Source organism: Electrona antarctica (assembly GCF_951216825.1).
Source record: "Electrona antarctica genome assembly, chromosome: 10".
NCBI classification, from domain to species: Eukaryota; Metazoa; Chordata; class Actinopteri; order Myctophiformes; family Myctophidae; genus Electrona; species Electrona antarctica.
Window position 1 is genome coordinate 39,676,244 of NC_136791.1, and position 22,738 is coordinate 39,698,981.

Consider the following 22,738-nt stretch of genomic DNA (forward strand, 5'->3'; position numbering starts at 1 on the left):
CCTGCTCCCCCACACTATACTATACACACTGTGTGTACTATACACTGTATTGTGTGATTTAAAACACAAGGTGTATTGGTCGAACGACCATACAGCACAGTGTGATGTATTGCACCACATGGGTGGAAATTACAGAATTCTCGGTCTGACTAGATTAGAATTAGATTTGACATTTGTGATGATTTGATTGGCTGAGCACGGAATGTGATGTATGATGATAAGAGCGCCCCTCACTTCACACAGGTGTGATTTTTAACTTTCTAGCGCTAACCGCTAGCTGACCGCTAGCTGCTGCAGCAGCTCCATGTAGAGCTCGACCCGTTTTAGGAGCGCTGCGTTCTTCTCGGCGCGCAGCAGCTTGGAGTAAACATCCTTATAGGTGTTCAGCCGGGCCCGGTCCGTAACGCCGGACTTGCACTTCGCGGCGACCGCCGTCGTCAGCTTGACCAGCCGAAGCAGCAGGGTGGAAAAAGTCGTCTCAAACACCTCCGTCAACTTCACCACTTCCTGTAGGTCGAGTGCTTCGGCCTCGGCGGGCCCAGCCCGGTCGGATGTCTCCAGCAGTTCTTTACGGATTCCCTGGAAGGCATGGCGGGTCTGCGTCAGGATCTCCAGGACGCCCGTCACCGCCTTCAGCTTTGCCACGTCCCTGCCGCTGCTCTGGCCGGTCACCGCCGCGGCATCCTCCGCGAAGGCCGCCCTCTCCAGCAGGGCACCAAGCATCTCGCAGGGCGGCGCCGTGTCTCCCAGTCCGATGAACAGGCGCGCGGCCTCGCCGTAGTGCAGCTCGGCCAGGCGGCGGTGTCGCTTCCCGGAGCGATCGCCACCGTCGCCGCCCCGATTGCGGAAGCGGCCGTGGTGCATAGATGCCAGCCGCTGGTGGATGCCGGCCGCTCTGCGGCGGTGGCGAGAAGACTGCGACGACTCCTCCTTCTGCGCGTCGTCGCAGAGCTTCAGCGACTTCATCATGGCCTCCGTCACCTGGCGCTCCACCTGCTCGGCGGCCTGGCGGGACAGCGGTGTGTGGTCCTGTAGCAGCGACGCCAGGGTGAAGTACGTGGTGCACAGCTCCCAGGCGACGCCGTCCCACACGGCCGGGTGGCGGCCCCTGCTGCCCAGCCACTGCGTGGCGCGCACGTAGTAGCTTATGGCCTTGTCGTAGTAGAGGGCCTCTTCGGGGGAGAACTCTCCTCCCCGGGCACGGCGGTGGGCGTGGGCGCAGACCCTCATGAGCCTGCCCGTGTTGCACAGCAGCAGGGCCGTGTTGATGGCGTCCTGGATCCTCTCAAAGTCCTTCAGACCGGCCTGTAAGCAGGCCAAGCTTTTCCTCCACAGCTCCTGCTCCGCCGCCGACACCTCCTTCTCAGCCGTCATGGCCGCCGCCCGGTTCATGTAGTAGACGCCTATCTCGTTGTGGATGTTGCCCAGCCGTCTCAGCGCCTGCGCCAGCTCTTCCGCTCCTCCGCGGAACCCCGACTCCGCCACGACGTTGCAGGCCGCCTCGTAGCACTTGCTGCTGGCAAACAGCTGGTGCTCCGGGTCCGTCGTGATGGTGGCCAGGTCCACGGCCGCGCCGCCAAAGGCGTGGCAGCCACCGCCGCTCTCCTGGTGGTGCAGGCTGTCCAGGATCTCGTGGTCGTCTTTGGTCTGGTAGCTATACTCCTCCAGGTGGGCCTCCCTGTCGCTGGCGTTCTGTGCCAGCAGCAGCTGGATGTTCCCGCACAGCGACAGGCACTGGTAGCGGAACAGTAGCAGCACCTGCTGCGGATGATCCTCCTGCGCGTTGTTGTTGCTCGCGGAGCAGAAGGCGTCGTAGCACTGCAGGGCCAGTTTGACGTAGCGCAGCGCACGACCGTATTTGCGCAGGTCGGCGGCCGTGCCGGAAAGGATGTAGTATGCCTTGGAGGCCTTCAGGAAGAGCTGGAGCTTCATGCTGTGCTGCCAGGAGCCGGGGACAACCCTGGGGACCACCACAGGGGCCACCCCGGAGCCAGGGAGCACATCGGGGAGCACATCGGGGACCACCGTGAAGCCTGTTTTTTGGTGCTCCCTGATGGACTCCGCTCTGCCCAGGAGGCTAAGGCCTTTCTCTGCGTTGCAGGCTCCGCTCGCACTCCGATCTTTGTACTCAAGGGGTATGGTGGCGTTCAATTCGGAGGATTTTGTTAGATCTTCGTCCACCGCTTTCAGTCCCTTCAGAACGTACGCCAGCACGTGTCTGCACCTCTGCTCCTTGTTCCCGGACAGGGGGAAGGCACCGTTGGGTCTGATCCGACGAGTGGAGGACGACGCGTATCTCTCAGGAACAGAAAGCTCGCCGACGGAGCGGATCACGGCCACAGCTTTTCCGTAATCGTCTGGAGGTTCGGTGGTGTGCAGCGGCTCCTCCTGCTCCTCATCCCACTCTGTGTCGCTGTAGCCCGCGTCCTGTGAACCGCCAGACGGGAGCGACTCGTCCGCACTCCCCTCATCAAGCTGGACGAGTTCCGACAGCATGTAGTGGGCCATGGCCAACATGTGGCCGTGTCTCTCCTCGCGCTCCAGCAGCTTGACGCAGTTCAGCAGCAGAGTTCTGATGGTGCCGCTGTGCCTCCTGTTCCTCCAGCTCCGTCCGGCTTCCTTCAGCATCAGGTTGCTGGCCACCTTGTACAGCAGCACGGCCACGGGGAGGCCGAACGGGTTCTGATGCTGCCGCTGCTCCTCCTCGCCGTCTTCGTGGCACAGCGTGGTGAGGTCATACAGCTTGGCCACGTCGCTGTTGCTGTCCTTGAACAGCCAGTAGGTGTGTCCCTCCTTGGTGCAGTTGGACTTGAGGAAGGAGAGGATGTTCCGCGCGATGTCCCTCACCTCCCCGGCGGAGAAGGTGGAGTCCTCCAGGTCGGGTATGTCCTCAGTCTTGATCATCTCGTAGCGCTGGACCACGCCGTCCATGTGGAAGCACATGGCGAGCTGTGGCACGTTGCACATCAGGTTGTCCAGCCAGTAGTCGATGCCGGTGAGGATGTTGATGGGCTTGTCCTTGTCGCGGAGGCGCAGGCTGACCGCCGGGTAGCGCCGACATCCGAAGATGGGCATGTCGGATCCCACCAGCATGTGGATGTCCTCGAACGTCCACGCGATGTTCCGGACGAAGTCGTTCCTCAGACCCCGGCAGTTTTCTCCCTCATCAAAGAATCGAGGCGGAGTTTGGTGGTCTTTGGGGAAGAAGTTTGCCACTTGGCCCAACGTGAACACGGCACTGTCCGCCGAACAAACGCTTTCCTGTTCGGGATCTTTAGATTCCTCCAGGTCAGAGGATGATGCCGGCCAGGAAGGAGGGAACTCCTCCTCGGCTCCGCTCTTCTCGTCCCTTTGAAGTGGATCTTCCTCCGAAGGCTCGGCGGCCCCATCGCCGTTCATACTGTAGTAGAGGAACTTTGACAGGATCTCTCTCTGAGAACAGAGTTCTTTGTTCTCCTTTTTCCTCTTCCACTTCCTGTCGGTCAGTCTCTGGTAGAACTCCCTCAGCCACATCCAGTCGCCCATCCGAGACGACCTGACGAAGAGCTCCTGGAAGCTGAGCTCGTCCAGGAGCAGCGTGCGTCCCACACGGTGCACGGCCATGCTGACACGAGACCTGCTGTAGGGCATCTTCAGGAGCTTCTTGACGTTCTCCGAATCCGACACCAAGTCCACGTCCTCTCCGATTGAGTCGATGAAGTTGTACGCCATCCCAAAACTGGAGAAAGGTTTGCTCTTGCTGCCACTGCCTCCCCCGATCTGAGGGTTGTCTCTGAGCCAGTTGGCGGGCGGCAGCTTCAGGTTCTTCAAGTTCATCTTCAGCGGTGCGGCCGAGTATTTGACCACCGTGCGGCTCTTGACTTCTTTGTTTCCCGGGCACACGTCCGGCGACTTCTTTTGTTCTCTCGCGGAGCCGCACGGATCATTCGCCAGTTTGGCATTTTCATGTTCTGAAACCGTTCCGCCTTCTCTTCCCCCGGGCAATGTGCTCATCTTTTGTCACAGAACCTCGGAAATGTTCAGTCCAGCTGATGTTAAAACAAGACAATCTATCCAGGCTTTTAGTTAACTAACTGAAAAATGCTACTCAAATAAGGGTTGACTGCGTTGTCTGGATTCTTGGAAAATGGAGATTGTTTGATATTTTGGGGAACGCTGATTGAATGTGTGGTGTTTATGAGATTGCAGTGCTTTTTTTGGTCTGCTAAAGTGCTTGTGTCACTCAGGTGAGGTCACGATTAGTCAGCTTGGAGTCTCAGCAGCCATGTTATCAGACTTAGCCATATATGGAGTTATAAGTTAGTGTTGTTCTATATTTTTTGTGGGAACAGATCGTTTCTCGGTATTGGATGGCTGCAACATGATTGATTGATTGATTGATTTTTAGGGGCGCTAGCCCATCCTATGCCCAGCTGTGTGCGTCCGTGTGTACCAAATTTGAGATGATTTGATTGGCTGAGCACGGAATGTGATGTATAACGATGTATGATGATAAGAGCTCCCCTCACTTCCCACAAGTGTGATTTTTGATATTTCATACTGTTTGCCTTTAATTGACTTCCACATTCGCTCTTATTTCTGGAAGAAAGTTATATCCTGAACATAACATCCAATGAATTATGAATTTGATTTAAATCAAATGTTAAGGGGCCTCTATAGAAACACTTTCTCTGACCTGATGGAGATAATTGCGACTGTAGGTCGCAGGTAACTGAAAACCTGCAAAACCAGTCAGTCTGTCCGTCCGTCCATCATGCCTCGTGACATGCTTCATATATGGCTCCATATGTTGATCTGACCTCTTGATCTGACCTCTTCTTTTTTTGAAATTATGTTTTTATTTTGGTCATTGTGTGCGAGCATAATGAACAACTTCATCATGAGAATTACATTACATTCATACATATACAGAGATATATTTCCCAAGTTCTCAATGGTGACCAAAGTTACAAACATTTTTCTTTTTCTTTGGAGCAAAAATAAAAACATACAAAAAAGAATAAACAAAAAAGACGAACATCTGGGCAGCTCTTAAGGGAAAAGGGGGAAAGGAGACGCTTTCACATATCTATATTACAGCTTATTTGTAAGCAAGTACAGGGTCATACATTCAGCAAGTTACAATAAAAGAAAGGAAATGAGAATAAAACATAAAAACAAAAGAGGCATAGGACGAGTGATAGCAACACAATACTTTGTTTTCCCTTATTCAGCAAAAGTCTGATCGGACAGGTGCGATATATTCAGTCCATTTAGTCCAGATCCAGAAGAACTTTTCTTCCTGTAATCTAAGTGAGTACGTCAGTTTTTCCATCTTGTATATCTCATGAATTATCTCGATCCATTCCTCTACCGTGGGTGGTTGTGGTTGCATCCACCTCCTAGTGATAGCCTTCTTGCTAGCCACCAGGAGGGTCAGAATTAATTTTTTATCATTACTATCAAATAAGTCATGTGGGAGGTTTCCTAGGTATAAGGTATCAAACTGGAAGGGGATGTCGATCCCAAACACCGCTTCTAAATGATCATGAATTTCCTTCCAATATGTATCTAGAACTGGGCATTCCCAAAACACGTGAAAATGGCTCGCTGCATTATGATTGCATGACCTCCAGCAGTCTACTCCTGTACCTCTGTATCTTTTTTGCAGTGGTGTTATAAAATACCGTATATGATTTTTCCAATTAAATTCTCTCCACATATTTGAACATGTTGACTTCCATAGCGATTCGCAAGTTTTCTCCCATTCTTCTTCAGTTATAGTGAAATTCCCTTCTCTTTCCCATTTTTCTTTTACATATATCGTATTTTCAGTCGTGTTCTGCTGGAGACCATTATACAGTCTAGAGATAATCCTACTGCATGTAGGAGAGTCTCCTGCTGACAAAAACACCCTCATGAGGTCTGAAGACTCCAAAAACAAGGCACCACTCAACGTTTGGTTCATGTAATTTCTGAGCTGCAAATATCTATAAAAATCACATTTTTCCAGGTTGTATTTCTTCTGTACAGATTCAAAGCTCTTGAGTGCCCCCTTGTGTACAAAAGTGGTGTAATAGTTGGTTATGCCTTTCGAGACCCATCTCCTAAATCGACAGTCAGTTCTGTTTGGAATAAAATCTGTGTCATACGCACACCATCTCAGCATTTTGGCCCCATTTTTAAGGTCACGTTTTTTCAATGTTTCTTGCCAAATCTTTAATGCTGTATTAATCCAGGGGTTATTTTTATCTTTCATATTTTTTATTAACCTATCATCCCCAATTATGGCGGCTAGTGGTATCCCCTGAGCCCATGCCACCTCAATATCTTTCCATCTTGCCGAATATGAAGGCATGCACCAGTACACAAGGGTCCTCAGCTGAGCGGCACAATAATAGTCAAACAAACAGGGGAGGCCAAGTCCCCCTGCTTCCCTTTTTAATTGTAGAGTTTTATATCTCACTCTGGGTCGCTTGCCCTGCCATATGTACCTGGATATTAATTTATCCCATTCTTTAAATTGGTTGGGTGCCACCTCGACTGGGAGGGATTGGAATAAGTACAGTAACCTTGGTAGGATGTTCATTTTAACAGAGTCTATCCTGGAACTAAGGCTCAAAAAAGGAATGAGGCTCCAACGTGCCAGATCGTCTTTTATTTTCCCATTCAGGGGGCCATAATTAAGATCCGTTATTCTAGACAAGTCTTTGGGCAGAACAATTCCCAGGTATCGTATTGAGTCTGCGTCCCATTTTAGGTCATACTTCCCTAGTATAGTCTCGGGCGGGTTGTAGTTAAAAGTGATAACCTGGGTCTTTTCGATATTGAGCTTATAGCCCGAAAAAGATCCGTATTTCTCTAGTCCCTCCATTAGAGTCGGAATTGATTGTGTGGGCTGTTTTGAATATATTAACAAATCATCTGCGAATAGCGCCAATTTGTGTTCACCATCTGCCATGTTTATACCTTTAATATTTCCATTTTGTTTTATCATTTGGCTTAATGGTTCAATGAAAATCGCGAAGAGGCTACAAGAAGCGCTGCAGCCCTGTCTGACACCACGTTCCAGAGTAAAAGATTCCGTCAGGTCACCATTTATTTTTATTCTAGCAGATGGATTTTTGTACAACGCCTGAAATGTCTTGATAATAGACTCGTGAAACCCAAACCTCTCTAGTACCTTAAATAGGAAGCTCCAAAATACTGAATCATAGGCCTTGTGAGCATCAAGGCTTAATAGAGCTGCCTCCTCCCCACTCTGAACTACTTGGCTGACAATGTGCAGAGTTCTTTTAATATTATCTTGTGTTTGCCTTTGACGAATGAAGCCCGTTTGCTCTTTTGAAATTATGCAAATTAGAATCTCATCTAATCTTCGTGATAATATGGACGTGAATAATTTGTAGTCTAAATTTAGTAAACTGATGGGTCTGTAACTGTTACACTCGACTTTATCCTTTCCTTCTTTCGGAATGACTGAGATTATTGCTTCTTTCCAGGAGGATGGAGTCTCTCCGGTCTGCATTACCCAGTTAAAGGCTCTTAATAAAGTGGGTACCAAAACCTCCCTCAAACCCTTATACCACTCAGCCGTGAAGCCGTCTGTGCCTGGCGATTTACCTCCCTTCAGCCTAGAAATTGCTGCTTCTATTTCTTCCATTGTTATTCTGGCTATTAAATCTTTGTTTTGGTTTTCCGTGACGGTAGGCAGGTCAAGAGACGCAAGGAAAGAATCAACCTGAGGTTCATTATTAGTTTGTGGTTGGGAGTATAATTTCTTGTAGAAAGTGTTAAAACTCTCTTTAATTTTCTCTTGGCTAGTCTCTATTACCCCAGATTCAGGATTCTTTATCTTTAAAATAGTGTTGTCCGCTTGTTGCTTTCTCAACTTGTAAGCTAGTAGTCGCATTGACTTTCCTCCCACCTCATAATAACGTTGCTTGGTGAACAGCATTTTCTTTTTTATTTCTTGTGTTCCCAAATCCTCCAAATTGTTCCTTATTTCCTTCATCTCCTGCCTTACCCCGAGGTCCAGGCTATTGGCATGATTTCTTTGTAGGTGTTTCAATTTAATTTCCAAATCATGTGTCTGTTGTCTCCTCAGTTTCTTGGCTTGGGCAGTGAGGGAAATAATTTTGCCTCTCATAACAGCCTTAAGGGCGTCCCAGAGCACTGATGGTGATACTTCTCCATTGTCATTCAGCTCAAGATATGTTTCAATGTCTTTTTTTAGATCAGCTTTAGTTGCTGGATTGTTTAAAATACTTGAATTAAATCTCCATAGTGTGGACCTCGGTTTCCCATTAAGGCATATAGTCATGTAAATAGGGCTATGGTCTGACAGAGCTATTGGGCCCATGCTACAATGCTTTATCTTATTAAAGTCTCTATTGAAAACGAAGAAATAGTCTAGCCTAGAGTACACCGAATGCGGAGCACTGTAATGAGTATAGTCCCGGCTGGTCGGGTACATTTCTCTCCAAACATCTACTATTCCTACTTCCTTCATCAATGCAGTTGCTTTCTTGGCTATGGGTTTGGGTTCCGGATTGCCCCCAGAAGCATCTAAATGTGGTACTAACCGAAAATTATAATCAGCAGCATTGATGAGGATGCCCTGTGATTTTGTCACCATTATATCAAATATTTGTTTGTAGAATGACCAGTCGCTGCCTGGAGGGGCATACACATTCAGTAAACTCACTACGGTTCCCTCTATTTTCCCTATTATCAATACAAATCTGCCTTCCTTATCCTTAACCTCTGATATGTGTTCATAGTTCACGGTGTGTGATATCAGTATGGCTACCCCTCTCCTGGGACCGGACTTGTAGGAAGATGAGTATACATGTTTGAAGCCTGACTTGTTCAGTTTGGCATGCTCTGTATCATTGAGGTGAGTCTCTTGTAAATATGCTATTTGTACCTTATCCCTTCTCAATTTCGAAAGTATCCTTCCTCTCTTATTTGGATTGATTAAACCATTTACATTAAATGAAACTATTTTTATATCCTGCATTTAGGTTATACCCTGCACATTATTCAACATGACAGTGAAAAGCGTCTCCCTAGTTACCCAAACAAGCTGCAAACAGACAAAAACACACACAACAAATAGAAAAAAATAGAATAAAATGAAAAGTGCATCTCCAAACTCCAGGGTAGAGGTCTCTCGTGCGACCCTACACCAGCTCAACAAGGATAACCCCCCCTCTCTAGGCTGGCAGGAGGGGGCCTTAAAGTTAACAACATAGTTAGGTATCATGTTTGTCTTTCCCGACCTATTAGTATTATCTCCTTTAGTAGATTCTTAGGCTAGGTAAATATATATGCATCTGAAATATTTCCCCTGCTTTTTTCCAAAACAAAACGAAGAAAACATAGCAGACCCACAAGCTCACAGCGCGCCACTCGGTGGCGCGCCATGAGCTTGTAGATCCGCCACATATTGAGTATAAGCTGGACTCACCAGACCCAGTTTCAGGTCTAAACCGTGCGTCCATCACGTTCTCATCTCACCGACCGTTACTTAGTGTTGTCAGTGTCCTCTGCTTCTTTGGGTGGTGGTGGTGGTGGTGGTGGGGGTGGTGGTGTTGGTGTCTCTTTTCTTCTGAAGGTCTGCAGCTTGTCTTTGAAGTTCGCGTTGCGTCTTGGGCGGAGTTCTCGTCTGTCTCCACGTCGGGTGTTTTTCTGCCATGTCAGTTGCCTCAATTGCTCCATCAGTGTCTCCGGGGTTTTAATCACAGTGATGGAAAAGCCTTTCTTCGCCATGTCCTGTGTGGCCTCCTCCGCCGTGTCGTATATCTTGGTTCCCTCGCTGTAGTCCACTCTTAAACGGGCTGGATGTAGAGTTTTAAATGGTATGCTTCGGTCCTTCAATAAATGGCGTGCCTCTGCATAATCTCGGCGTTTTTGGAGAACGCGTGGGGGGTGGTCTTGGTCCAGATTAATTCTGTTGTCTTGCCACGTGAAAACCTTTCTTCTGCCACGCCGTTCTGAGCACCATTTCTTTGGTTTTGAAACTGAGGAATTTGGCCACGATAGATCTTGGCGGAGCCTCCGTCGGTGGTTTGGGGCCTAGGGAGCGATGTGATCTCTGTATGTGTAGGGGCTCTGTGTTCGGCAACCCCAGCCCCTCTTGTAGTATTTTCTCCACGAAATCGTTCATTGATGTGGAGTCACTCTCTTTCCCTTCTGAGACCCCGTAAATACGGACAGATTCGCGTCGGGAGCGACAATCTTGATCAATCATCTTGGTATCAAATTGAGCCAACAGCTTTAGCATCTCCGACGTGACGTCCTCTGTGTTCTGGATTCTTTCCTCCGCCTTCGTGATTCGACCCTCTGCTTCATCCATTCTTGTGTTTGTTTTCTTTATTTCTTCTTTGATACCTTCGAGTTGCTTTCTGTTATCTCGTCTGAAGTCCCGCAGTTCTCTGAGGACTGTAGCCAAGTCTGCGTTCTTTTCCTCTGTGCGGGCTCCGCCATCTTGGCTCTCGTGGTATTCCGGAGAACTACTGCGGCTTCTCTCGCCCTCACCGAGTTTGTTCGGAGTTTTGCTGGGTTTTTTGTTACGGCCTTTGTTGTTAGACATTTCTGCCCCTCTCTCGTTGTTTCAATTTATAAGTTTGAAAGATAATTTCACTGTTTGTGGGGCTTTCTGTCAATTTCTGGTCGGGAGCTCCTTCGCTATGCTGCTATCCTGCTGGCGTCATAACCGGAAGTCTGATCTGACCTCTTCTAACCCCATCTGACATCATCAAACCCTGTACACTCAAGACACTGCCCCTGCTGCCACCCTTAGATCTCCATATATGGAGCTGACCTGTTCTGACATTCCATATGTTGATCTGACGTCATCAAACCCTGTACACTCAAGACACGCTCCATATATGGTCAGTACAGAATTCATTCCATATGTTGATCTGACCCCCCATGCCAAAGCCCCAGCGCTCGCCCAGCAGTCTGCCGTTACCCTGGTGGATGCGCGCACACAAGGTCGCTTCTCGCCCTCCGGGCGTCTTACTGATGTTAGGCTGATGTTAGGCCGTCTTACTGATGTTAGGCTGCATCACAGTGACCTTACCCAGTGACAAGTCAAGCTTTCTCTGAAGGTCTTTCGTTGTCGCACATTCACAACAGAGAATTTTCAATAAATCATTAAAAAACTGCATTCTCTATCAACTACATTGATTTGACTTGAATCATTCAAAGAGTTAAACACCCATTAAGACCTGAGGCTGATTAAACAAAAAATGTCTTCTAAATCCGTTTTCTGAAAAAGCTATGTTTCCATGTCAGTGGTTTTAAAAATGTTAGGTGAAGGAGCCCCAGAATTACATATACAGTATTTGGCCGCTGACCCCCATCTCAAAATGTTTAGTTCCAGGGACTCCCAGAAGCAACGTTTTGAGTTAAAAACATTCGCTGTGAAAGAATAATATATATTCAAAGATTGGCACCATATTTTCACAATTTAATAAAAGAATAGCAGATCTACAAGCACTCGGTGCCACGCCAGTTTCAAATAATGGTTAAAGTGGTTAAAACTTGAAGTTGAAAACCAAAAAAGCAGGTGTTAAACACTTTAAACACTCAGGATGTATAGTCACTAAATATTCATGAGTGTTTTGTTTTGTTTGTTGTTTTGTTTGTTTGTTTTTTTTGGGGGGTGGGTGGGTTGAGGTGTTACATATGGGGTAATTAGAGCTATCATCTCTACCTACATAAACCACAGCCTCCTGCTGCTCAGAGACCAAACCTTAATGTCAAACAGACAGGGACAGAAGCTCTCTCTGTGTGTGTGTGTGTGGTGTGTGTGTGTGTGTGTGTGTGTGTGTGTGTGTGCGTGTGTGCGTGTGTGCGTGTGTGTGTGCGTGTGTGCGTGTGTGCGTGCGTGCGTGCGTGCGTGCGTGCGTGCGTGCGCGTGTTTTAATGTGAAACAGTCAGTGCCAGTGTGTGGGTACTTTTGTGTGTGTGTGTGTGTTTGGTGCATGTTTAATTTGAACCAGGCAGTGGTGATGCGTCAGCGGCACAGAGGGAAAAGCATGACCATCCAAACTGCCCCCTAGGGACCCTGGGAACCTATCCTCAGCCACTGGCGTGCGTGCGTTCCGTACCACCAGGTCCCGCTCATCAGAATGGTAAATTAGACATTTTAACTCAAGTCTGTGTGTTGGTATAGTTCCGTGATGTTGAAACACAGGATTAGCTAAAACAGTTTAATAACATTGATAATAACATCAGAGACGACACAGATTTGGCACCATTTGTGGCAGTAAACTGTGTGTGTGTGCGTGTGTGTGCGTGCGTTACTATGTGTGTACTGGTGAAGGTCAACGCTCCCAGGCGTGTGCTGTGTCTTTCAGAGGGTACACCACAAGATCGTGTGTCAGGGACAAGAGTGGCTCAGAGGAACTGTGTGTGTGTGTGTGTGCGTGTGTGCGTGCGTGCGTGTGTGTGTGAACGCACACCCGCACACCTGCGGAAGTTTGCGGATTGTTTGTATGTATGATTATGGTTTTTGTGTGTGTGTGTGTGTGTGTGTGCGTGTGCGTGCGTGTGCGCGTGCGCGTGTGTGTGTGTGTGTGTGTCAGGAAGTTATTGTTTGTATGTACTGTATGATTATGGTTTTGTGATTATGTGTGCATGTGTGTAAGGAAGTTATTGTTTATGTGTGTGTGTGTGTGTGTGTGTGTGTGTGTGTGTGATTGTTTGCACATGTTGTACCCGTATGTTATGAAGGGGTGTGTGTGTGTGTGTGTGACTCTGTGTGTGACTGTGTGTGCATGCGCACGCGTGTCTTTGTGCACTGCGTGTGTTCTGTGTGAACACATTGACATTTACCTCCACCGTCACGTCCGCAAACACGTCCCAAGGCTCTTTCATCAGTTCTCGGCTCTGTTCCATGAAACGGCCTGTTCGGCCTGGGAAAGCCTTCACAGCAGCACTATACAACGCACCAGGGCTCAGTAACTCATTGACAATTCATGGCTTCTCTCCCCTCCAAAGTAAGGGAGCACACAGCACAAGCAGAGACGTAGTTTCTCAGCGCAATCTATCTTAACGCCTGATTTGCGCTTGGTCCCACGCTATGTCGTGCACCAAAAATAGCCGATCGACAATATAGCGTCGCAATCCCGCCCCCTACCATGGACCAGAAATGATTCTCTGTTCATTTTCCTCATAGACATTTCAGAAAGTATTTATTTAAAGACGTTTACGCCGCGGACAAAGCCAACTCGAGTCGTGACAAATCATGACAACAAACACAATTTTTTGGGCCGAACAAATAATTAGAAAGAAGAAAAAAACGTCAGGTTACAACACTTTTTTTGTTGTTTTTCTTCTTTGTAATTATTTGTTTGGTCCAAAATATTGTTTGTGTTGTCATGAGTTGTCACGACTCGAGTTGGCTTTGTCCGCGGCGTAACCGTCTTTAAATAAATACTTTTTGAAATGTCTATGGGAAAAATGCATTGGGATTCATTTCCTGGTCCATGGTAGGGCGCGGGACTGCGACGCTCTATAGGGGTGGGATGATATCGTGATATATCGCGATATATATCGCCGCGATATATATATATATATATACAGTATATAGTATCGTCCTCCCAATATTGTGAAGTACTAGTAGTACTAGGCTACCCATTGAAGTACTAGTAGTACTAGGCTACCCATTGAAGTACTAGTAGTACTAGGCTACCCATTGAAGTACTAGTAGTACTAGGCTACCCATTGAAGTACTAGTAGTAGTAGGCTACCCATTGTTGTGGACAGACAAGTTGTGGACAAGTTGCAAAGTTGCAGTGAGTGTTTTACTGTTTGGAGGATGAAAGATTCATGTACTTATTGGCCAGTTAGTGATGCAAAAAGGATTTTGGAATAATATACATAATTCCAGATTTTTGCCTTTTATGGTTATTTTCATTTTATCGTTGATGAAATCTCTTGCAATATATTGAATATCGCAATATATCGAATATCGTGATATTATCATTATCGAGGGCCTAATATCGCCACAGATATCATATAGTGACTGAGGTACCCATATCGTCCCACCCCTAAAGCTCACAGCGCGTCGCAGTGGCGTGCGACACCGGCGGGCAACTATCTATAACTCAGGCTTAGGGCTGTGCTTTTGCGTGCTGTGTTTATGAGCGGTGGCTAGACCAGACCACTGCAAATTAGATGAAAACGTGGGGGAGAAAGAGGGAAAGAGAGGCAGAGAGAGGGAAGGGAATCATTGGAGTGGGAGGCTGTAAATCAGGGCAAAAGTCGAATTTTCATTTTGTCATAAAGAAGTGGACCGCAGTGTGGTGTTGGGCGCCGTGTGTGTGTGCAGTACGGTAGTACCATGCTTTTATGACACCATAACGTGCTCTCCTGTTGTCTCTCACAGTCCATTATGGAGAGAGCTATTTCATAGCCTTTATTTTTGTTTTTAAATATATGCTAATGCCCTTTCTCCATTGTTTTCCTTCCCCATCCACGTTCCCAATATACTTCCCATCCATTGAAGTCTCTCATTGTTCTCCACTTTCACTATGTGAAATGTACTGGATTCGCCTGAATATGGAAAATTACAAAAAAATTGTTTAACTTGCATGTAAACGTTATTCTGCATTTTTAATGCAAGGTGACATCGATGCAGGGATAAAAATAGTTCTGGCTACTCTGCTATCCGGACAACTCTGCTACTCCTCTCCCTATTGGGATTGGGGGCGAGTGCCATTACAACCTGGATTCAGACAGGACTACTCTGCTATACTGACACAGTATGCTTGTACAGTGTCCAAACTGTTTATATTCACTCTACATATCTACACTCAGCATAGCGACGAGCCTCGATGGCTTTATTCCTCTCTCTTTTGTCTTCTCCTTCTGTCACTGATGGAGTGTTTGGACGGCTTGCTTTCCCCTAGCGCTTACAGTACTAGACCTGTGCCCGTCGGCCACTAGCCTACTTAGGAACGATGCGAGTTGGGAACCTAGTATGCAATACGCGTTGTCATTGCACTCATTTTAACCATCCGTCTGTGTCCCTTTTGTGCCCATATGGAGATCTCTGTATCTGTCTGTGTGCCTGTGTCTGAGAGTGCAAACTGACTGTGAAAAGTGGACTGGTTAAGTAATCAAATGGCTGGTGTGGGGTTGTCATTCTACAGGTGAGGGGACTCATTAGGTCCACTGGCAGAGCCTGACCAGAACCTTTTGTGGAGGTTCTGGACAACCGTGTATATCCGACTATCTCGAGGCCAGGCACTGCACTTCCTGTGGTGGTGTGGAACGCGTGTGTCAAAGTCGGTGGGGCGAACGGTTCTGGAGTTACGTGGATTAAAGATGTACACACGTATGTACTGTACGTACGTACATGCACACACGCACGCGCGCACACACACACTTCCATTGAAGTCTCTCATTGTTCTCCACACGCACGCACACACTCACACACACACACACACACACACACACACACACACACACACACACACACACACACACACACACACACACACACACACACACACACACACACACACACGCGGTGCATTTATTGTAAGATGTCCCCTACTCCCCTCTGTTTCTCTCTCTCTCTCTCTCTCTGGTGGTAAAATGGTAAATGGTAAATGGTGCGTTTATATAGCGCCTTTATCCAAGGCGCTTTACATAGATTGTGCATCAATTCATCTATTCACACACACACATTCATACACCGATGGCGGCAGAAAGCCCAGGGCCAGATGCAAACAGAGCTGCATAGCACAGAGCTGGTTCAGGGCAAGCCCAGGGCCAGATGCAGACAGAGGGGATGGCCCTGCATGGGGCTGGGCATGTCAGCTGAGAGTTCCTGAAAGATGTCCCCCACTCCCTATGGCCTCAGAAGATGCACGCTTTAACGTGTGAATGTAGGTGTGTGTCATGCAAACAAATGCTTTTGCATGTACAGTATGGTTATCTGTATCTGTGCAAGTTGTGCATGGTTGCACATTCATGTTGTATATTCAGTGTGTTTTGTGGAATCAGGATACATAGCCTAAACCTTGTTAACAGGGAGAAAAGGGAGAGGAACAGGCCCTTGTGCACCTGAGAACGAGCATGCATCGCGCACACACGTGCTCACACACACACGCACGCACGCATGCACGCACGCACAGTCGCACACACACACACACACACACACACACACACACACACACACACACACACACACACACACACACACACACACCCTCTCTGTGCTGTATGTAGCTGATGATCCAAGCAAAAGGTTGACATGCCAGGGGAAACACTAGCTCTCACCAGCTGGCTGGCCCCAGCCACCAAGCAGGTCATCTGCTCCGGGCATATCATACCCGCATGTTCCAACACACACACACTCATGCATACGGCCATGACTTCACATAGAACTATACATACACATGTACCCACACCATGCACATGCACATACCAGGCACATGCACACAAAGTACACGCACGTCGCACTGTGCGTGCATATACAAGAACAGGGGGCATGTACACATCGAAATGTCCATGCTATTCACACACACACACACACACACACACACACACACACACACACACACACACACACACACACACACCCTCAGGCACACATACGCACACACATACAGCATGTAGGCGTGCAAAAAACAAATACACATACAGTCAGCAATGCATACTCACTTAAACAATGCATGTACACATCCCTTCTGACCTACACTTGAGGAAAGAGATCCTTAGTGGTTGTATTTCTCTATCTCTCTCCCCCTTTTCTTTCTCTCTCTCTCTTCCCCCCCCCCCCCCCCCCCCCCCCCTCTCTGGTCAGCTCACGAGGGACCTTTTTACACATGCTATGGCAAAATGGCAATGGCAAAATGGCTGCCAGTAACAAGCACTGGCAGCACTGGCAGCATGCAAACCTCAGGGAAGTCATGAATGAAAATAACAGTGATGCGCGTGCGTGCGTGCGTGCGTGCGTGCGTGCGTGTGCGGATTATGGACTACATTTTTCTTTTAGTTTTCAACTTGCCACTTATTCAACTGAATGTCAACTATCAACCAAGCAGCGCAATTTAGGCTACTGCCTAAAGGTGGTACCATGAACTGTGCAGTGCAACCATTGCTTTGCAATGCTAACAGCTCTATGAGCTGACTGCTAGCAACACCTGTACCCTGCAAGTGGGTGGCTGCACTGAAGTGAATGTCAGAATGGCCATGACATGTCCAGTATTGCATTGCAGAACACTGTCCAAGATCAACTTTCTGGAATTCAATACAAGTCAGTGTTGCAAAAGTGCAAGGACATTTGTCATCAAAATCATAATGTTTTGACAAGCAAAGATCTTAGCTAGCCGTCAGGATTCTACTCTCCATGTGATCTTGTTTCATCCCAACCTCATTCTATGAGGGTAAGGGCTCAACATCTTCAGATGGTGGATATCACATTTGGCTATGAATTAAAAATAAGCACTGAGATGAAAGTTTTATTTTTGGATCTGCAGCTTCTATGAGTTTTGGCCCAAGCTTTGAGTGGTGGATTTAGTTTTGAGGGATTTAAGTGAATAGTGGGAACATTTTCAGGTGTATCATAACACCACTATAGGATTTAGGGAATTTAAACATGACTTGGAATACAGAGAACAATTTGTCTTCTGCTGACCATGAAATGACGTTCCTTAGCGTCTCTGCCAGAAACTGAAATAGGCCAACAATTGTACATCAAAATCAATATCTGTACAATGCATTAGTGATTCCTTTCTAGGCAGCACAGCTTTTGCTATATATAACTGTAGATTTATGTCTTCCGTTTCATTGAATGTCAAGAACAACCAAACAACCAAGTCAAATCCATTGTATGTGCAAAGAGAGGTGGGAATGTGACAGCTGTGGGCCAGGCTACGGACCCAGAACCAGTACATGTGGTCAGGGTACAAATTGGCAAGTTGCCCCAAGTCAGCAATGAAACTGCAAGGTGTCTAGGGGACATTGGCGCAGCAGTGGCATTATGGGCAGCTGACCGAGTTTGACAGGACATTCTGAAAGATTTGTTACAAGGACAATGGGATCACAGGCAAAGTTTCCTCCTGGTGAACTGCACCATAAATTCTCAGACCACTTTAGTCTTCATGCAGAAACGCTGTTTTGACTGTGCAAAACAATAGCCGTAATTTGACTACCACAAAAGACATGTGAAACCTCAAGAGTTGGGGCTTTCTCAGCATTTGCTTTGCTGTGTGTTTCGGTTCCAAGTCTGTCCAAAGTTCTCGGTCTGATTTCAATCTCCAGATGGATAGTTTTGCAGTGGTTTGGGCTTTTTGTGTGTGTGTGTGTGTGTGTGTGTGTGTGTGTGTGTGTGTGTGTGTGTGTGTGTGTGTGTGTGTGTGTGTGTGTGTGTGTGTGTGTGTGTGTGTGTGTGTGTGTGTGTGTGTGTGTGTGTGTGTGTGTGTGTGTGTGTGGGGGTGAAAGGAAAAAAGTTAAATACTGTAGGAGAAACATCGCAAGACGTAATCAGATATGCCATATGACATTTTCCTCCCGCGAACTCAGAGTGCTCTCTCTCTCGCACGCACGCACGCACGCACGCACGCACAGTACAGACACAAACATACTGTAAATTCAGTCTGTGCACACGAACATGTGTGAACATAAACACAAACTGACACGTGCACTCACAAACTACCGCTGTGCATACGCACGTACAAACACACGAAATACACTTGCATAACCACACACAAACCTGCACATAATGTTCAGTACAGTATACTCCCACGCGCGCACGCACACGCACAGCATTCCTGCCTACCAGCAAGTCATAGCCTCTTTCCGCAGACAATCCTTCACTGTTTCCTCCAGTCTTCTAATTGGCTTTAGCCAGACCCAGCCCACGGACCCGAGTCAGAAACAATTAAAAACTCCATTCATATCCCTGCAGCTAGCACATGGGGCTCCCGCAGCATGTGTGACTACTACCATCGGCCCACATCATCTGTGTGTGATTTTGAAAGTTCAGGCTGCTTTCCATATTTATTTGAACGCGGCCCCGACTTGAAAAGGCTCGCGGGGCAGAATGGCGCAAAAGTACCTTTTTGATCACGCAAATAACCCATAGCTCGGCCTCAAAAAGCTGCCTTTTTAAATAAATATCCGATTCAGAGAATATTAGCTTTCCAAGTGGCCTGTTTATTGTCTGATGGGGGGTGGGGGGGACACTTTCACTTTGACATCATTATCAGCAAATCAAAATGGGCGTTTCAAAGGGAGGTGTTTGAAGACGTTAACTACCATGGTCTGGCAAATAAATAGTCAATGCTATCATAGCATATAGGAATGTAACAAACTAAACAAAATAGGTGTGGTACTTTACACTCAGGTAATTTACCTTTTAGCATAACAGCTTTTTTTCTTTTTTTAAATAACGTACCACGGACATATAAATGTCCACATGCCGAATGAGGGTAAAAGTCAACTATAAATGTACAAAAACTTCAGTTTTTCCTACAGTATGTAACTTGACCTAACATGTGTATGCAGATTGTTATCATTGCCCATTTGGTCTGTATTTATAGTGTGTGCACACAGTAGTGGGCTTATTTCTTGATGCATAGGGGAGAAAATTGCTAGGTACTGTACAGTATGTGACGTCATCTAATTGAGAGAGATTGAAGATAGTGCTGCTAACAGGGCTCTGGTGTTGATGGAGAACCTTCTAGAAAAGTGGTTTTCAACCCTTTTCATATCTAGACCCATTATTTATTCAGCATTATTTATTCAGCCACGGACAACCATTTTGATGAGATTTATACTCTATGGGCTCCATTTTCGTCACCGCTAAACCCCCTATCCCTAAACTTCTTTGCCTTTTTTTACTATTTTGCAAAACATTTTTGAATAGTTAAAATGGCCAGTCTACAAGCTCACAACGTGCCAATGTAGATTGGCTAGTTGAACTATTCAATTTTTTTTCTCCAAAATAGTAAAAAAAAGGCAAAGAAGTTTAGGGATATGGGGTTTAGCGGTGACAAAAATGGAGCCCTAAGAGCCAAGCCTTTGTTGTTGTCGGATAAGATTTTGTCCACAATTCCATGCTGAATTGAACGTAAAATGAAACCAAATTGACCGTAAGGGTCCATTTGGTTTCATTTTACACTAGAGTTAAAGATAAGGGTCCATTTGGTTACTGTGGGTTAAAGCAAAGGACTGTATAATGGACTGGTCTATACTGGCTGGCTGTACTGGACATCATGAACTACTATAGGCAACACATTCATTATGAAATAAAACATATCACCATGACGATGCTTATCAACAAGCAGTATGCATATGTACAACATGAATTATTATTAGAATGAGCTTTTCATAGTGAGCATAGTTACCGGTACTTATGCCCTGAAAAACATTCATGGTTGTGCGATACATTCTGTCCTGAACCATTACCCAATTTCTACAAGCTCATGAATCCGGGTGTTTGAGGTCCCTCCTATATCCTGACCTTAACCTCATATATAAACTTAATCATTTCTAACCTAATGTCTAAAACAGAACCATTTTAATGTTATACAAGTTAGCTGGGCTCTGCCCTCTTTTGCAATTTATCGTGGGTAATGATTCTTCCAGTTCAGGAGTCACAACGTATTATTAATAGGGGTAGTTAAACTACATAGACACATAAAATGAAATGTAAAAATCCTCAGTGTTTAATAATAATAATAATAATAATAAAAGCCTTAGCAAATGCAATTTATTAAAAAAAAAGTTGTAAATAAAACAATTACATGAAGGAATAAATGATAAATCAAAGCACAGCGAAGGGTTGATTTCATTAGATAAAATACACTTGCTTGCCTGCGTGTTAGTTTGACCTGTTGATCTAATATATCAAGTTGGTGATATATTAGAAATGCACTGCAGAAAGTCTGTACCATGCCAGGCCAACTGAGCTGCAGTACTAAACCATCTGCTTTGTTAAGCATCATTTCGTCCAGCAGGCTGGACTCATCACAAATCCAGCTACTACTACTACTACTACTACTACTACTACACTACTCATTATCTTTAAGGTAACAAATGCCTAGTGATTGTTTTATTTGTCCTTATATGTAAGAGAAAGGCAAGTGAGACCCCCCCCCCCCCAATGGATTTCGAGTCTGAGCTCTTGCAACGGCACATTTTACTGTGTTATTTGTGTAAACAGAAGAGATTGATGGAGAGAAATTGTGCAGAATGAAGGGATATCCACCACGTGTTGACAGAAACGGAGAGATTGAAAGACCGAGTGTGGAGAAAGTTGGATTATAACACTGTGTGTGAATATACGAGGTGTGTGTGGAGATGAGCCTTGCGTGCCAGTGGCCGAGCAGGTGCAGCTGTCTCCTCGGCCCTGCGCGTGTGTGTGTGCATGTGCGTGTGTGTGCGTGTGTGTGCGTGCGTGCGTGCGCGTGTGTGTGCCTGTGTCAATGTGTGTGTGTTGGAAGAACATCCTCTCCTCTTGTCAGCTCAGCTTTCCCCACCTCTCCTCGCTGTCGATATAAATAAAAACAGACAACTCACCAAGTGCTGGGGAGCAGCATGGGGTCCTCTGGTGTAAAGGGGAGGGGTCATGGGCGGGGGGTGGGGTTACAGTGGAGGAAACAGTTTGTGGACATGAAGATGTTTGAAATTAGAAGAATCTAGGCTATCCTAAAGGAACAGTACAGCATATGGATAATGGCCAACACAAAAATGTATCATGCCATTGTACTGTATGGCCGTTACCACGATACCTACTCTCTGGTAAAATATTGTTGATGTTAGAGTATTAAAATTAAATAAGCAATGACCCTCTGTAATGTGAAGCACTGATAATCCCAAAGAGCTTCAGCACTGCAGTCTACTCCTGTATCCATTCAGCAGCTAATTGTTTACTTTTAGATGGTCCATTAGCGTTCGACTAATATAGCGCTTGGTTGATAATCTACAGTTTTCATGTGAAAATATATTAGCCGCATCAGCATTGTTCTTGTGAGGATGTTTCCATTTGGCAAAAGGAGAAAAACAGTCACCTCATTAAGAACGGGAGGAGGGGGCACGGTGGTACAGCTGGGGCGCCTGATGGAGGGGAAAGGAACTGGTTGGAATAACGTGTTCCTTCCAAGCGCTACGTCCGGCCGGGGAAATTCCCCCCTGTCAGGTGAAAAGAAGTAGCTTGGACTCCTCATGCATAGAAGGAAGCATGAGGTCAGCCCGCTGCCCCCCCAGGTTGGCAGAGAAAGTGTAGCGCCCAGGATTACATTAGATAATTGACACTGGGTGAAAAAAATGGGTTGCAAAATCGTGGGATAAAAATTAAATAAGATGAGAACAGATTACACTCCTTTTTACCTTCGTTGTCACCCTCTCCGACTAAGAAAGTTAAGAGCAGTGATTTCCGAAAGATGGCTGTGCATCTACAGTAGTGTCCAATCCATGGTCGGAATTTCTCAATGGAAGAGTAGGGAGACAACCTTATCTGAATTAAAAGACTGACATGGGAGTGGATTTTCACTCCTGTCCCATCCCACTCACACAGATAAAATGCATTTTCAGAGCATGACATGATCACTCAATTGATTGGATCAGTGGAACTACGTTGCATTCCTAGGAATGTTGTATTATCATTCAAATCGTATTGTTTCAGCAATCATTTGGGGGCCCACTTGCAATATCCTCACAGTCCACTAGTGGGCCCCGGTCCAGCGGTTGAGAATTGATTTGTAAATGGTTAATATAACGTCTTATC

General features: G+C 46.4%; 1 protein-coding gene across 1 annotated transcript; it reads right to left on the reverse strand.

The window, feature by feature from the left end:
• Window positions 1-273: 273 nt before the first annotated feature.
• Window positions 274-3,993, reverse strand: LOC306930832 (erythroid differentiation-related factor 1-like; the record flags this gene model as incomplete). Its single annotated transcript, XM_079511928.1, has 1 exon — window positions 274-3,993. The coding sequence occupies one exon, from the start codon at window positions 3,991-3,993 to the stop codon at window positions 274-276; it is 3,720 nt and encodes a 1,239-aa protein (XP_079368054.1).
• Window positions 3,994-22,738: the final 18,745 nt, after the last annotated feature.